Here is a 16,299-nt window from a genome sequence, read left to right on the forward strand (position 1 = left end):
TATCATTTTTAAGATTCCTGTTTCTTAAGAAAATCAACAAAAACTCTAACCCCTGATGTTTTTTGAAGTAATTATCTTATCCTTAAATTATTTTTGTTTTTATGAAGATTTCAGGAAGCGGGATGCCTATTGGAATTATGGGTGAGCTTTTCCCTCAGTAAAATCGCTCAGGTTGAGAAGCGTTTAAATACAACTTGCTATATTCACCTTACGAACGACACTTCGCTGGAAAACCTAATTTAAAACTCTTCGTATACATGTTTTTTTTTTTTTTTCATACATGTTTTTTATAGATTGTCAGAGAGATAAATGTTTCGCCGGAATAGTTTTTTCGCTTCGGTGTTTGCTGCTACATTTACTGACATCTCAGTGTACCGGGTGTAAAGCAGATATTTCCGACAGCCATGAAGCAGACACAGGCACAGCCGCGGTATCCCTGACTGTTGTTCATGTTCCCACCTGTAGAGTGGCTGGGAGTTAAAACAAAAAATCTTCTGGAAAGTCCTGTATTTGAACAGCCTGCTAACTAGCTAAACACTTAGCAACCGACAATTTGAGCAACATTTTTCTAACTTTAAAAACTAATATATCGGATACATGTTCACTACGGTGGTCTCTCTAAACTTTCGCTGTTTCTGTAACTTGTTATGGACAAATTTCGTGCCTTAGCAGTTAGAGAAAAACTCAGTTTAGTGAGAAAAGTTAGCTTAGCATCCGTCGCTCTAACACAAACACAAAAGCCCAGCCTCCCCTGAGCCTTGCTTGGACGACAGAAGTTTAACTTTACTCCCTGGTAAAAGGGCCTCATCTGCACGTTTAATGCGTTATATCTTCAGCTCAATGTAGCTCTTTTTATTCATGTATAATATCGACTGAAAATAATCGTTTTCGAGACGTTTTATGCAGGTTGTTAATATTGTTAATTGTTTAAGATGTGCTTTAACTTTATAGTCAGGTGTGATTTATTTATGCCCCCCTAAACAAATCTCCTTCTTTCCACAGTTCTCCAAAATAAAAACAATCAAAATGTCCATCCTTGGATTGAAGAAGAAACAGCCAAAGACTTTCAAAGTTAAAGTCATCACTATGGATGCTGAGATGGAGTTCAGCTGTGAGGTTAGACTTTCTTTCCATGAGCTTTTGAATTTGTTCATATTAAAAACACGAACTTTACATTTTGCGTGATAGACCTACACATATTTGCACATACGTAATTAATTATGTGTACATCGTTTAATTGTATTTTTAAATCAGACAACTATGTTGGAAATATCTATTCACCCCTGAGGCGATATTTTATAGAATCACCTTCTCCTGCCTCCAGCTGCAGGTATTTTGGGGTACGTCTCTACAAGATTTGCACATTTAGAGACTAAAAGTTTTGCCCATTCTTCTTTTTATAATAGCACAAGCCCCATCCGGCTGCATGTAAACAGCAATTTTCAATTCTTGCCACAGTTGCTAAATTAGATTTAGGTCTGGACTATTTAGTGTGCCATTTTAAGACATGAATACACTCTGATCTACACAATTCCTTTGTAGCTCTGACCTCAATATGTTGCTGTCCTGCTAAAGAGGAAATTATTCTCCTCTCTCAAGTCATTTGCAGCTCTTGCAGGTTTTCTGTCAGTATTGCCCTGTAACTCGCCCGATCCGTCTTCCAATAAACTTTGATCAGCTTTTCTGTCCTGAGTAAAGAAAAGCATCCACACAGCATAACTTTCCATCATGGTTCATGTTTTGAACATGGGGCAAAAAGTTCCTCTTAGATCTCATTTGCTTGGAGGACCTTTTTCCACATTTGCTGTGCCTTCTGCATAGCAAGTAGGGCTTCCTACTGGTTCATTTCAGCAGTGGCTTTATTTTTTTACCATCAAATATAAAGGTCAGGCTTGTGGAGTGCACAACTAATAGTTGTCTTGTACTTTTCCCCCCTGAGCTGCAGATCTGTGCAGGTCCTCCAGAGTTACCACAGGCCTGATTAGTGCTTTTCTCGGCTGGCCTCTCTGTTTCGGTGGATCGCCGTGTCTTGGTTGGTGTGCAGATGTGACATACTCGTTCCATTTTGGGATGTTTGAATAATCAGAGCTCAGTTAGATTTTCAGTTAAACCAAACCCCGATTTAAGGTTAACCTATACTGAGCATAAATTACAAACTGGTTAACTCTATTTACTAACTAGTTGACTGCTGCACACAGTTGGTTTATTTAAAAGTATCACAGTAAAGGGAGCTAAATACAAATGTTTGAATTTTAAAAACCAAGAATCACTTTCCTTCAGCTTCAGATAGATCCACTTTTATGTGTTGGTCTGTCAAATAAAATCCCAATATAATACATTCAGGTTTCTGGTTGTAATGTGAAAAAGTAAAGATAAATACTTTTTGCAATGCTCAGTATAAGTCATGATGTAAACTTTTCTTCCACACAGAAGTGGTATTTATCATGCACTCCACTTAAAAGGAAATCGAAAAGAGAGGAGCAATCTGGTTGCAATAAAAAATAAAGCATACCTTCTGAAACATGGCCTATAATCTTCGTGGAAGAGTATTAATCAGGTTTGCCCTCGGGAAATTGTTTAGCAGACTTCCTTGTCTCCACAGGTCCTGACTCATTTAGTTTTATGATCATTTAAAAGCTGGAAGTTCACAGCCTGAATAGTATCTTCACTCCTCAGTCTGTGTTGGCAGATAGTCATCTTTCTGTTGCAAAGAAAGAAGGGGTTTCTAAAATTCAATCATTCGGACTGCCATCATTGTTAATTCAAAATTGTTTTTCTGCAGCTTCGTCACCTGAAGCCAAGCAAGCGTGGGGTTAGTTTTTATTTAACCTTCATATATGAGCTGAAACTCGTATGTTAATGAATGTCATCTAAGCTTCAGATTAACGTGTCACATCATGTGAGGTCAGCTTATTACTTACATGGATAGGACAACATATTCGGTGATTCTGTGCTCAAATAAGAAAACACACTTTTTTCTGTTAAAATGACTCTCACAGTTTACATGGGTGACATGGTGCAAAGAAGAAATGATACACATTACTCTGTTTGAGCTGCTTGCTGCGCAGTCAAACAAATATCTAGCAAACTAGGGTGTGGACCTTTACAGAAACGTCATACATAAACATATGTAGACCTAAACCAAACCAGAAGAACTGAGCTTTCTGTCTGACTGAGACAGAATAATCTACTCAACAGGGACACATTAAGGTTGTGATATTTAGCCTGAAGGATTTTTAAAAGCATAACTGTCTACTTAACTGTAAAAGCAAAGAGATAATAATAAAAAAAACAAAAATAATTGTATAATGTAACAATAATTGGGAGTTGTTAATGAGAGATGAGAAGTTACAACTTATTTAGCGCAAAAGACCAGAGACAAAATCATGACGTGTCTCCGATCACTCAGTGGTGTCAATCGTTTGAGCTGAAATCAGTGTTTAATGAAACAAGCTCATTTTACTTCTTTTTATTATTATTTTTATTTTATTCCTTGGTAATGAATTCACATTTATTTAAAAATAAGATGGATAATATTTAATGGTTGATGTGTGCTTGGTACTTTCAAATCCTGTGTCAGTTTTAAGGGCACTTTATATGATCCTTTTTTTTGCGATTATGTTAAAAGCAGAAACGAGGAGGGTGTTTAATATTGACTTTATTGGTGCACCTAAAATTTCCTGCAGAGGGCAGGAGTGCCACTGGCTGTAAGAAGCCTGTGTTTGCTCCTTGTTCCTGAAACTGCTGTCAGAAGAACAACCCTGAGAAAATGCTTAGGTTTTAACTTCTTTGCATGTGTATCTCTCACTGTTTGTCTCAGGTCAAATGGAAAGGTAAAGACCTGTTTGACCTGGTGTGTCGTACAGTTGGTTTGAGGGAGACCTGGTTTTTTGGACTCAGGTACACCGTGAAGGACACCTACGCCTGGCTCAAACCAGAGAAACGGGTGAGTGAACCAGTGAGATCTGAAGGCTGCGGTGAGAAGATCTTGGTCATTTTCCTCAGATACTTCGCTCCAACAGATTTTATAATTGAAATGAAAATTGTTGATTAATTATGCATAGCATTGTTTCTCTCTTCCTCTTTTTCCAACCAGGTTTTGGACCAGGAGGTACCTAAGGACTTCCCCATAACGTTTCACTTTCTAGCGAAATTCTTCCCTGAAAAAGTGGAAGAAGAACTGGTCCAAGAAATCACCCAACACCTATTTTTCTTACAGGTAGCAACAAATACAACCACGTTCATGTCTTTTTAGTGCAACACATTTGGTAGAATTAGTGGAGCCAAAAAATGTCTACATTTGTAAGGAATTAATTTTCATTAAAATCATTTTGTGTAGTTGAGTAGACTATTGTAAACTTGGTGTGAAACTTTTATTTTTAGGTGAAAAAACAGATATTAGATGAAGAGATATTCTGTTCCCCTGAAGCCTCAGTCCTTTTGGCATCATATGCTGTCCAGGCAAAGGTAGGAGGATAAAGCAAAGCTATGTTCTTGTTTTTATGTACAGCAGGTTTAATTTCAGATATGTTAAAACAGTCATAAACCATTAAGGCTCCATGCTGATGATGAATTAAAAAATGTAAAGTTACTGGGATACATTTACCGGCACTCAACATGGGAATGAATGTTATACTTAATCTGCACAGGGTCTACATTATGCAAAGAGGTTTAAATGTATACATACACCCCAACTTATTGGATCAATGTTCTTTAGCAAGTTTCAACTGTAACATTTTTTCCACTATCATCAAGCCTCTGATATAATTCTGGCTGTGTTTTTGACTACTGTTTTGGTAGAATTGGAGTTTATTTAAATTGGTTGATTTTCTGGTTCAGGTTCAGCTTTTAAACAAAGTTAGCACATTTTCAGCATGGGACAGGTCAGGAACTGAAGTTGTGAATTAGCAAATTGTTACATGCTCTTTGTGCAGAACATCAGTTGTGTTCTATGACCACTTAGATTAACTGCATTTTAGCTTAAAAAGAGTAAAATAAACAAATTTTAAAAAACAGCCTCACAGCATGATGCTACCGCTTGTTTTTATTTTTAAGTTTGAAAGCCTGACCATGACTCTTATAGCGCAGCCTTTGTATTTTCTAATCATTAAACCTCTGTTGGCTACAAAATGCATGTCATTAAGCTAAATGATGAAACTTTTAGTGGACCTAGAAAGCACTTTTCCAGTCATACCGGCAACTCAAATCGCTTTACACCAGAACCACATTCATACTGCGATACACAGATCGATTGGCAACTTGAGGTTAAGTGCCTTGCCCAGAGACACATCAACATATAGCAGGAGAAGGCTGGAATTGAACCCACAGCGTTCGGATTGCAAGACAACTTCTCTTTGAATGAGCCACAGTGCAACCTGTTATGGCATATATAACAAAATATTAGTGGGCCTGTATGTATACTTCTAACCTTTTATGGATTAAAGGAAAATACACAAGAAATTCAACCTTTATTCACCCGACTCTTATTTTTTATATGTATTCAAGTTCTTTTTGTATCGTCCAAATTATTTAAAGACCAAAGTGAAATAAAGAAATAGTGTAAACTTCTAACCTGGACTGTGTTTAATATATTGTTTAAATAAATAAATGTGTTTCTATATTCATTTAAACGACATATTATTACAATTAAGAGCAGCATTAATGCATTCTTTCTCTCTTTCTTAATCTCCATCCCAGTATGGGGATTATGACCCAAACTTTCACAAGCCGGGCTTTCTTGCACAAGATGAGCTGTTGCCAAAAAGGGTAAGCATGCAAGCCACATCCAAATCTCAGTGAAAACAGGTTCATCCGTAGGTTCATTTGTCAATGTTTTCCTGTTCGTGCGCTTGATGTATGACATGTCCACGTCTCAGGTTCTGATGCAGTATCAAATGACAGCGGACATGTGGGAGGAGAAGATCACAGCTTGGTACGCTGAACACCGAGGCATCGCCAGGTAGGACTGACTGCTTTTGAACTGACACCAAATATTAACACCTTTACCAAAGGTGTGGTCCTGATCTCAGCCATTGGGGTTTGATTGACGATATTCTTCTTTCTTTTAAGGGATGAAGCTGAGATGGAATACCTAAAGATTGCTCAGGACCTTGAAATGTACGGTGTTAGCTACTTTGCCATTACTGTGAGTGTTGGTGACTGTGGCATGACTTACGCTGTCCATGTTGGTATAAAAAGTACTTAACATTTAATGTTGCTATCATGTTGTTTCACCTCCACAGCAAAATAAAAGGGACACAGACCTTTTACTGGGTGTTGATGCTCAGGGTCTTCATATCTACAACCCCAACAACAAACTCAACCCAAACAAGTCTTTTCCCTGGAGCGGGATCCGCAATATCTCCTATAGTGAAAAGGAGGTAAGTGCGGCATTAAGAATTATTCATCTGCTTTCGTGTTTTTGGACCAAGAGGTTTTTGTATATTTTAAACAAATAACATCGTCACTGGTTAGAAAAAATTGACCTCCTGCATTGCCCTCCCTTATAAACCTTTCTACATTTTGTGACATTGCTACCCATCAGCAACACAAAGCAGTAAACAACTGAACTGGCAGAAAAACAAAATGTGATGTTTAATGCATTATTTTTTCGCAAAACATTTTTGGGGCATTTGTCCCTGCCAGGTTTGCACATCTAGATAGTGGATTTTTGTTTTGCCCATTTTTCTTAGCGCAGACTTATCCAAATTGGATGGAGAGCATCTTCGAACAGCAAGTCTTACCACAGATTCTGACCAAGATTTAGGTCTGGACTTTTACTGGTTTTTGTAAGAAAGGAATAGTCTTTGGTCTAAACCATTCCATTGTAGCTCACGCTGTTTGTTTAGGGTCCGTTCTGCTGGAACGATGCTGTTTTAAAACCCAACTCGGCTTTAAAATTCTCCCTGACCTGTCTGCTGAGTTCTTTGGCCTCCATGACGCTGTTTGTTTACTGATGTTGTCCAACAAACCTTAGGCCTTAACAGAGCAGCTGGATTTATACTGAGATTACATTACACACAGGTGGACCTCTGAAGAGTTTTTATTTAGGGGTATCCAAGTAAAGGGGGTAAATCCAGAAATATGTCGCACAGATTTTTCTATTTTGTAAAAATCTTTACAATTATGCACTACTTTGTGCTGGTTTATCACATAAAATCCCAGTAAAATACCTTTGAGTTTGTGATTGTAACGTGGCAAATTGTTAAAAAAAAATTCAAAGGGTATGAATGATTTTTACCAGGAACTGTAATTCCCTTTTACTGACACAACAAGGAGTTTCTTTTCATAACGATTGCAAAACCATGTAATTAAATGTTTCAGAATCACTGCGATTCTACTGTTTATAGTTGAATGGATTCAGCTCTTCATAACCTACTCCCATATTTCCCAAGCTGTGGATTAGCTTCTTCTCCCTCCTTATATTTTGGACAAATTCTACTGGTGTAAGACATTTACATTTTACATTCCTGGATTTAGAGTTTCTTTACCTAAAATATGGGAAAATGCCCACAAAATATATCTACACTTCTGGACATAAGGCAGAGGAGACCTGAACATCTGGTAGTAACACATCTGGGTGGCAAAGATCAATCAGAGGCCATATTTGGAGAGCACCACGCCAAGGCCTCAAACATAGGGGAAATTTCATTGTGCTGTTGAGATCAGATATAAAATAGGGCTTGTGTTGCTTCAGTGTGTGGTTTTTCTGTTTCCCACCAACAGGCATCAGTTTATATATAAAATACGACCACAATAGAGGTTTTTATTTTCCAAAGTGTTCAGATGTCTGTTGCTCCGCACCAGTAAGCACCACATTCCTAGTTTCTACTCCAAAAAACAGAGCAATTCTAGGATTACTTCTGGTATGCCATTTAGGGGACTATTCTCACAGGAAGAGATGCAAGGAAAATGACCTAACGTTCTTTCTTGCAGTTCACAATTAAACCTCTAGATAAGAAGAAAGACGTTTTCAAGTTCTACTCATCTCAGCTGCGTGTCAACAAACTGGTTAGTTTTTACTTTTTTTTTTTTTTTTTTTGCTGAATCACGAATCATTGATCTGTTACATGAGATGTGTTGGATGTAAATGATTTTGCTGCCTTTGTGTTTTAGATCCTGCAGCTATGCATCGGGAACCATGATCTGTTCATGAGGAGGAGGAAGGTGGATTCAATCGAAGTGCAGCAGATGAAGGCTCAAGCTAAAGAGGAGAAGGCCCGCAAGAAGGTTGGTGTTCTCACAGAAACTGTGGTCAGGATGCAGGGGTTGTATGGAGGATGGAAAAATATGGAATTTAAGAACTTTCTAGGTTTGGATTCAAGAATATGGAAAAAATGTGATTACAGACTGTATTCTCTATTTCAACATATTGTTTCCTTCCGTCCTTTCTTGCTGCATTGCTATTTGCTCTTTCCTTACTTCTGTCCTTTTGTTCTTCCTCCTTCATTGTTTCTATTCTTCCTTCCTTTTTCTGTTCATTTCTTCCTTCCTTTGTTTTTTTTCTTCCTCTGTCCTTCCTTCCTTCTTTCCTTTCCCCCTTAAATATCCCTTTCGTTCCCCATCTCCCTTTCCTACCTTCCCTGATTTTTCACCTTTTTTCCTCCCTGCTTTCTTTTAGTCTTTTCCTTTCCTTTCCTTTTCCCTTCCCTTTCTCTCCCCTTCTTTCCTCGATCACTTTCTTTTACTTTTTCCTACCCTCTGTCTTTCCTTTCCTTTCTTCTTTCCCTCTTGCTGTCTTTCCTTACTGTGGATTTAGCAGGTTTTGTGTTAAAAACTTAATCTTGACCGACACGTCTCCAGTAAATTAATTGTGAACGTTTAAATTAGTACTTTTAAAAATGTCCCAAAATGAACTGATGATTTTAGTCCAGGAAAAGCATTGAATCTTGATGTCAAATATGCAGAAACTCTGTAGAATGGGATGAACTCTGTGTTTTTAGTACTTATTTATTGTAACTCTCTAACTTCTCCCCCACCATCTAGATGGAGCGTCAGATCTTGGCACGGGAAAAGCAGATGAGAGAGGAAGCAGAACGGGCAAAAGAGGAGATGGAGCGAAGACTTTTCCAGCTGCAGGATGAGGCGCGACTTGCCAACGAGGCACTGGTGAGATCTTTATCCTTCCTCCAACATAAATATTAAAGATTTTAGACAGTTGGTGGCTGGAGACTCTTCTTTGGGAACAGCAAGCTTTGCATGACAGAACCAGTGATAGAAATCGTACAAGAAAATAGTGAAATTGTTAAGAATATGATAGTGTTAGTTTTACATCACTTCATTAAAAATGACCTCTGACTCTCCCAATGCAGCTGCGATCTGAGGAGACAGCAGACCTGCTCGCGGAGAAGGCCCAGATTGCTGAGGATGAGGCCAAGCTTTTGGCCCACAAAGCTGCTGAAGCCGAGCAGGAACGACAGAGGTTAGAGGTCACAGCCATGAAGACCAAGGAGGAGAAACGGCTGATGGAGCAGAAGATGAGGGAGGCGGAGCAGCTGGCTGTAAAGCTGGTGGAGCAGTCTGAGAGGAGGTGTGAAATTATCATCACTATTGCTACTCTAAGCGTTTGCTTTAATTAATTACTGCTTCCTTCATGGCTTTTCTGTAAATGTATCATTTATTTTATGCTTAATATTTATTTATTTACAAATGATGAAGTGCCAGCATAAATTACCGTAACAAATCATAAATGAAATGCTCCTAATCAAAGCCTGACCACCAATGTAATTTCCTCCTGTCTCTTTATAAGCTTCAGTTTTAAACTAAGTTAAAGCCTTTAGTTGAGCTGTGTTCATATTTCAGAGGTTAAATTTAATACAGTGGAAAATAACGTCTTTTAACAGATTGAGGGCTGTAACAAATACACCATAGATTGTTTAATTTCCTAAAAAGGCATCTACAGTATATTTGTCTCAATGCATTTTGGATTTAAACGCAATACATTTAATCCACAAAATCTATTTTTTTCATCTTTAAAATTAAAGTTTTTAAAATGATCCCGATCAGTGGCAGCTGGGCGTTGTCATCACCAACAGGACTCAGATGGTCCAACTGGGGCAAAATCAAATGATTGGACAGAGTTTATTTATGTTTAATTTGTGTGTGTTTCCCGCCTGTGATTTGAATGTGTAATTATTCACACACTGATTCAAGAGATGTAGACAAACCTTGTTACTGGAGCTATCACGCTCCTCACTTTATTAGGTACACCTGTTCAATTGCTTTGTCACAGCCAGCCAATCACATGGCAGTGACTCCTTGCATTTAGGAATCTAGATGTGAAGATGACTTGCTAAAGTCCAAACTGAGAATCCGAATGGGGGAAGAAAAGGATTTACCTGAGTTTCAGCACGGCATGGTTTCTTCTGCAGGATTGGTTGGTCTGAGTCTTCAGAAATGAATGATCTACTAAGATTTTCAGACGTTAAAAGAAAGAAAACGGCTTGTGAGCAGCAGTGGTGAGGTGAATGGGCAGACTACTTTACTTTGAAAGGATAGAAGGGCAACAATATTTAACTGGTCGTTCCAACCAAGGTATGAGGAATACCGTCTCTGAATGCATTACATGCCAAACTTTAAACCAGATGGTCTCCAGCAGCAGAAGCCCACACCAGTGCCACTAATGTAATTCATTTTCATTCATTTATCCGTTTATAGAGCACATTCAGAACAATTTAGGTTGGTCCAAAGTGCAGTACAGGGAAAATGAAAATAATTCTAACACATTGAAGTGAGACAGAATAGTCTCACAATCTGACCAAGGGAGCTACTGAAAGAAAATTATTAGAAAAATCAATAAAGTAAAAATAGTACAGCAGGTAAAATAAGTATTGAAGACATAAGCTTTTCTTAGTAAACATATATATGGGGTAAGAACGCTGTCAAAAACAATGTGTATGTAAAGACGGAAATGCGTGCATATTAGTCAGTAGTTGTGCATAAGTAAAATCCAAAAGAGGTATTGTATATTTTCTCTATTAGAATAGAAAATAAAATGTTACAGCTTCAAGAAATTACAAACACAAAGTTCAAGTTTACAGTTGTGGTTTATTCTTTATGAATACAATATGCTATAACAGTTTGTGAATATCTAAAATAGAAATTAGATATTAGTAAAAATGTGGTGGACTCTGCCAGAAAACTCAAAAACTGGTTAACAGTTTTAATGATTCAAAACCAAAGGCCAAAATCAGCCTTATTTCATCTAAGTTCCCAGACCTAGATCGTGCAGAAAAGCTTTAGGGTGAGCGGAAGAAAGCGTTTTTTCCTGAATACATATACTCAAGTAGGGTTTTCTAAACCTTTCAGTGTGAAACTCTTTTCCTGTAGTGAAATTATCCATCTTTTCCAGGCGTACCAATAGGTGTGGAGAACGCTTGCTGTATTTGATGTAAATCAGCTTAACAGTTTTTGTGATCTGTGAGCGCTGAACAAACCAATCTTCTCTTTCCAGGCTGAAAGAAGCAGATCACCTAAAGCAAGACCTGACTGAAGCAAAGGATGCTGAGCGTAGAGCCAAGCAGAAGCTCCTGGAGATCACCAAAACAACATACCCTGTGCTGTTCTAATGATTTTATTCTGCTTTTTTGATGCTTTTTGTGGATTAATGCACTTTTTGTTGTTGTTGTTCATGTTCTTTAGAGGGTTATTACTGACCTTTTCTTAGAAATCAGAGTGCACTTATTTTAAGAGCTGAAGCAATTTATTGGCTGTTCTGCATTTAAGGTTATTTATAAAGAAAAAAAGAAAATGAAGACAGCCTTATTTATCGGCGCTGACTCAAAAACTTAGTAATTTCAGAAGCCCCAGATGGCAAATGGCAGGAAGAGAGAGGGACTATGTAGAGACTATTAGTACTTGTGGATAAATACATAGTGGCTTTAAGGTACTATTAACTGCTAAAGGAGATGAGAAAATGAGAAATTACTTTCTGGTTAAGATAGAAGAACTGAATCAATGCAGAGAGGAAAAATACGACTAAAGGCAATTTTATTTTGATAAAAAAGGTTTTCATTCTCTCAGACCTTGAGCTGTAACACAGTAATAACAGAACTACAACAGCGACTTGTTTTTATTTGTGTTCAGTGAAGTCGCAGCATATAGATTACGTATGCTAGCATGATGAAAAAAGCATATTGATATCTGTTTGTGTCTTTCAGCTCATAGCAGCCTACGCTACTCCCCCTGCTCCCCCTGAACCTGCCGACTTCAGCTATGATTCAGCGTCGTCACGCCTCGACTTCAAGGACTCGGACATGAAGAGGCTGTCCATGGAGATCGAGAGAGAGCGGTGAGGCGGCGAATAAAACGCCCGCTTCAACCATTTCTTTTGGAAGATGACTTGCTTCTGTTTGCTAATTCTGCTGTGCATTTAAGGCTGGAGTACATGGAGAAGAGCAAACACCTGCAGGACCAGCTGAAGGAACTGAAGTCAGAGATCGAGTCTCTGAAGCTGGAAGAGCAGCAGCAACAGCAACAGGCCAGCATGTACAGCCTCCCCAATGAGGCCAGAGGATATATCCCAGAACCTGTATACATACCTCACAACAACGTGAGTACGCAAACTGGTTTTATTCTAGTCATGGAGGATGACCTGTTGGAATATTTAGTAAAGTAAATGAACAAACCGTGCAATCTTATCACCAATAAAGCCAGCAAATGTTTATCTGGCTTTACCATTTTCTAAACTATGTTTTTATATACGTTTATTGTTTGGTCCGTCCGTCCATCCGTCCAAGCTTGCCTACTGTAGAGAAATCCGCCATTAATACAACTTTTTCTGTTTATTCCTAAACCTTTGCTTAAAATGACTGAAACATTACATTAAAGCACAAGGAACCCTTCTGAATACCTCACATGTAAACCATATGAGTTAATGCTAAATTCACAGTAATAATAATAATTAAAAAACAAATCCTTGTTTACTAATTTCTCCCTGCTAGTTGTTTTGTCTGCAAAAAAAGACAACATAACTTTACTTCTAGGAAAAAAAATACTTATTTCATCACTGTTACTTTGCATTGAACAACATGGGATAAGAAAAGCTTTATAGTTCACTGCAGTTGCTTTAATGTAGTTCTCTTTTTTTATGTAAATAGTAAAATATCGCACACATATGAAGAGTGCCTTTTGCCTTCCCATATTCTGGTGCTCCATCAACGGAAGCTCGAGCGCAGGTCGCTTTTTTGGGGGTGTTTACATGTTTAAAACAGCAATAAGAGATCAAAATGAGGGTATCTATTCAGTACCAGACCATAATTTGGCTTTCATCTTGTTCATATTTACAGCATAGTTGTTATTGTGGCCTGTTGTGCTTGCACCCCCTGGTTATTCACCTAACAGCATAAAGATGAAGCCTTTTTGAGTCAATAGGTGAAGGATTATTGTTGACAGATGTTTGTTTTGCCAGAGGTCAAGGTCAGGTTAATGGTATACTGTAGCACATTTCCAAAAACTCATGCTCCACAAAGTGCTTTACAAACTAAAATAAAAAACAAATGCATGACAATGATGCAATAAAAATATAGAAGAGAAATAAGAGGGGAAGAAGATTTTGGTAAAATAGCTGGCCATAAAAGCAAGCATCTCTTTGAATAATATGTAAAAAGTTTTGAAATAAAACCTTTTCTTGTTTAGATGAGAAATCCTACATTTCCCAATAAAGGCAATTTTTTGTTAATTTTGCCTGATGGTATATACTCAAGGACAGAATCCTACATCTGACCCGTAAACAAGGAAAATATCTATGGTAAAAACTCCCGTCTTTAGCTGTTTTCAAGGTAGAGATGCATTATTTTGCACCAAACATGCAAACAGAAATGAAAAAGAAATGAAAGAATAATGTGAGCACTCCCAGTTCTGTTGGCATTGATGGGTCCCTCACAGGTTAAAACGTAATTAGATGGAAAGCCAAAAACCGTACACGTTTTGTTTTTAGTAGGAATCTACTTTTAAAGTATGAGGAAATTTCATCATTGGCTGCAGATACATATATATTAAATATGTTTTATCTATTGTTTCTATCAGGTGCTCAGAAATATTAAAAAGAGTTTCTGAAAATACTTGAGCATTTCTGGAATTTCACTTTGTGACAGATGTAAGAAAGAACCGTATATTTACATATAATTGTGTGAGGTTTAATAAAGACTTCCTGAATGTATGTTTCTATACAATGGTTTTGTTTTTTCTCACGGATTGTTTGTATCTGTCTTGATTTGCAGCGAAACTCTGCATACATGTCTCAGATGGCCTTCTTTGAAGAAGTGTGATGAGAACAAAGAGGCATCTGCTGCTGCGAATTTGCCTTCCCTCTGTTGTATTTTACCTGACTGAGAGCAGCAACAGAGAGAGACCTGCACAACTGTTTTTGTCTTGAAAAGACTTTGAATCTGTCCTCAGCAAACAGACACTCCTTGCTATGCTGCAGCAACTTCGCCATTTCTTTCACACCCAAAGAACAAAGCAGTGTGACACATTGTACAGTGATCCAGGTTGTGGTGCTGAAGATACATTTTTGGACAGGCTTTATTTTTATGTGTTTTGCAGCAGCTTTTGGATAAACCCTAACTTTATGACTATCTTGCTAAGATTTAGTCGAATGATTAAGTTGCTCTAAAACAGCTCTGGTCTGTCAGAAAAGTGGAAAAGAACAAATATAAGGCTGTCTTATGGTATATGATACCATGACTTTAACAGATCAGATCCTATGTGCTCTGTTGATAAATATACACATTTTTAACTGCTCCTTCTTGGGGCTTGAATGATGCAACAAACATTGTTAGCCCTGCTTTAAAAAAAAACATAGTTGGGTGCACATGTTTTTATACTAGGATTCTCTCTAATTCACACAGGGTCAAGTATATACACACACACCCACTAATATTTGGATAAATGTCCAACGTTGCAGAGAAAACACAGTTTTTGTTGGCATCAAAAATCCTCTGGCAATTTCTGGCTGGATATTAAACCACTCTTCTTGGCAGAGTTGGTGGAGTTTACTTAATTTGGTTGATTTTGTGTCACAGACATAGCTTTTTAAGCACAGCTTATTACAACGAGGGTCACGGCCAGTCTGGAAGTACAGGTCCTTCTCAAAATATTAGCATATTGTGATAAAGTTCATTATTTTCCATAATGTCATGATGAAAATTTAACATTCATATATTTTAGATTCATTGCACACTAACTGAAATATTTCAGGTCTTTTATTGTCTTAATACGGATGATTTTGGCATACAGCTCATGAAAACCCAAAATTCCTATCTCACAAAATTAGCATATTTCATCCGACCAATAAAAGAAAAGTGTTTTTAATACAAAAAACGTCAACCTTCAAATAATCATGTACAGTTATGCACTCAATACTTGGTCGGGAATCCTTTTGCAGAAATGACTGCTTCAATGCGGCGTGACATGGAGGCAATCAGCCTGTGGCACTGCTGAGGTCTTATGGAGGCCCAGGATGCTTCGATAGCAGCCTTTAGCTCATCCAGAGTGTTGGGTCTTGAGTCTCTCAACGTTCTCTTCACAATATCCCACAGATTCTCTATGGGGTTCAGGTCAGGAGAGTTGGCAGGACAATTGAGCACAGTGATACCATGGTCAGTAAACCATTTACCAGTGGTTTTGGCACTGTGAGCAGGTGCCAGGTCGTGCTGAAAAATGAAATCTTCATCTCCATAAAGCTTTTCAGCAGATGGAAGCATGAAGTGCTCCAAAATCTCCTGATAGCTAGCTGCATTGACCCTGCCCTTGATAAAACACAGTGGACCAACACCAGCAGCTGACACGGCACCCCAGACCATCACTGACTGTGGGTACTTGACACTGGACTTCTGGCATTTTGGCATTTCCTTCTCCCCAGTCTTCCTCCAGACTCTGGCACCTTGATTTCCGAATGACATGCAGAATTTGCTTTCATCCGAAAAAAGTACTTTGGACCACTGAGCAACAGTCCAGTGCTGCTTCTCTGTAGCCCAGGTCAGGCGCTTCTGTCGCTGTTTCTGGTTCAAAAGTGGCTTGACCTGGGGAATGCGGCACCTGTAGCCCATTTCCTGCACACGCCTGTGCACGGTGGCTCTGGATGTTTCTACTCCAGACTCAGTCCACGAAGGTCTGGAATCGGCCCTTCTCCACAATCTTCCTCAGGGTCCGGTCACCTCTTCTCGTTGTGCAGGATTTTCTGACACACTTTTTCCTTCCTACAGACTTCCCACTGAGGTGCCTTGATACAGCACTCTGGGAACAGCCTATTCGTTCAGAAATTTCTTTCTGTGTCTTACCCTCTTGCTTGAGGGTGTC

General features: G+C 38.4%; 1 protein-coding gene across 3 annotated transcripts; it reads left to right on the forward strand.

Moving 5' to 3' along the window:
* Position 1: 1 nt before the first annotated feature.
* Positions 2–14,978, forward strand: nf2b (NF2, moesin-ezrin-radixin like (MERLIN) tumor suppressor b). 3 transcript variants are annotated; one of them, XM_047379138.1, is made up of 17 exons: positions 2–141; positions 1,003–1,116; positions 3,821–3,946; positions 4,097–4,219; positions 4,384–4,467; positions 5,698–5,766; positions 5,877–5,959; positions 6,070–6,145; positions 6,243–6,380; positions 7,936–8,010; positions 8,116–8,229; positions 8,986–9,108; positions 9,312–9,529; positions 11,453–11,555; positions 12,159–12,289; positions 12,376–12,550; positions 14,220–14,978. In XM_047379138.1, the coding sequence occupies exons 2-17, from the start codon at positions 1,027–1,029 to the stop codon at positions 14,265–14,267; spliced, it is 1,776 nt and encodes a 591-aa protein (XP_047235094.1). In that variant the 5' UTR covers positions 2–141; positions 1,003–1,026; the 3' UTR covers positions 14,268–14,978. The 3 variants fall into 3 exon arrangements, with proteins under 3 accessions (XP_047235094.1, XP_047235092.1, XP_047235093.1); XM_047379136.1 differs by lacking the exon at positions 2–141 and adding an exon at positions 385–906; XM_047379137.1 differs by lacking the exon at positions 2–141 and adding an exon at positions 387–793.
* The last annotated feature ends 1,321 nt before the right edge of the window (positions 14,979–16,299 follow it).

The sequence above is a fragment of the Girardinichthys multiradiatus genome, chromosome 11 (genome assembly GCF_021462225.1).
Source record: "Girardinichthys multiradiatus isolate DD_20200921_A chromosome 11, DD_fGirMul_XY1, whole genome shotgun sequence".
Classification (NCBI taxonomy): Eukaryota; Metazoa; Chordata; class Actinopteri; order Cyprinodontiformes; family Goodeidae; genus Girardinichthys; species Girardinichthys multiradiatus.

Excerpts from the sequence above, each read along its gene's own strand:
- nf2b (XM_047379136.1), top strand. Across the intron at positions 4,220-4,383 it reads AACACCTATTTTTCTTACAG|GTGAAAAAACAGATATTAGA; the intron begins GTAGCAACAAAT and ends TTTTATTTTTAG. Across the intron at positions 8,230-8,985 it reads AGGAGAAGGCCCGCAAGAAG|ATGGAGCGTCAGATCTTGGC; the intron begins GTTGGTGTTCTC and ends CCCACCATCTAG.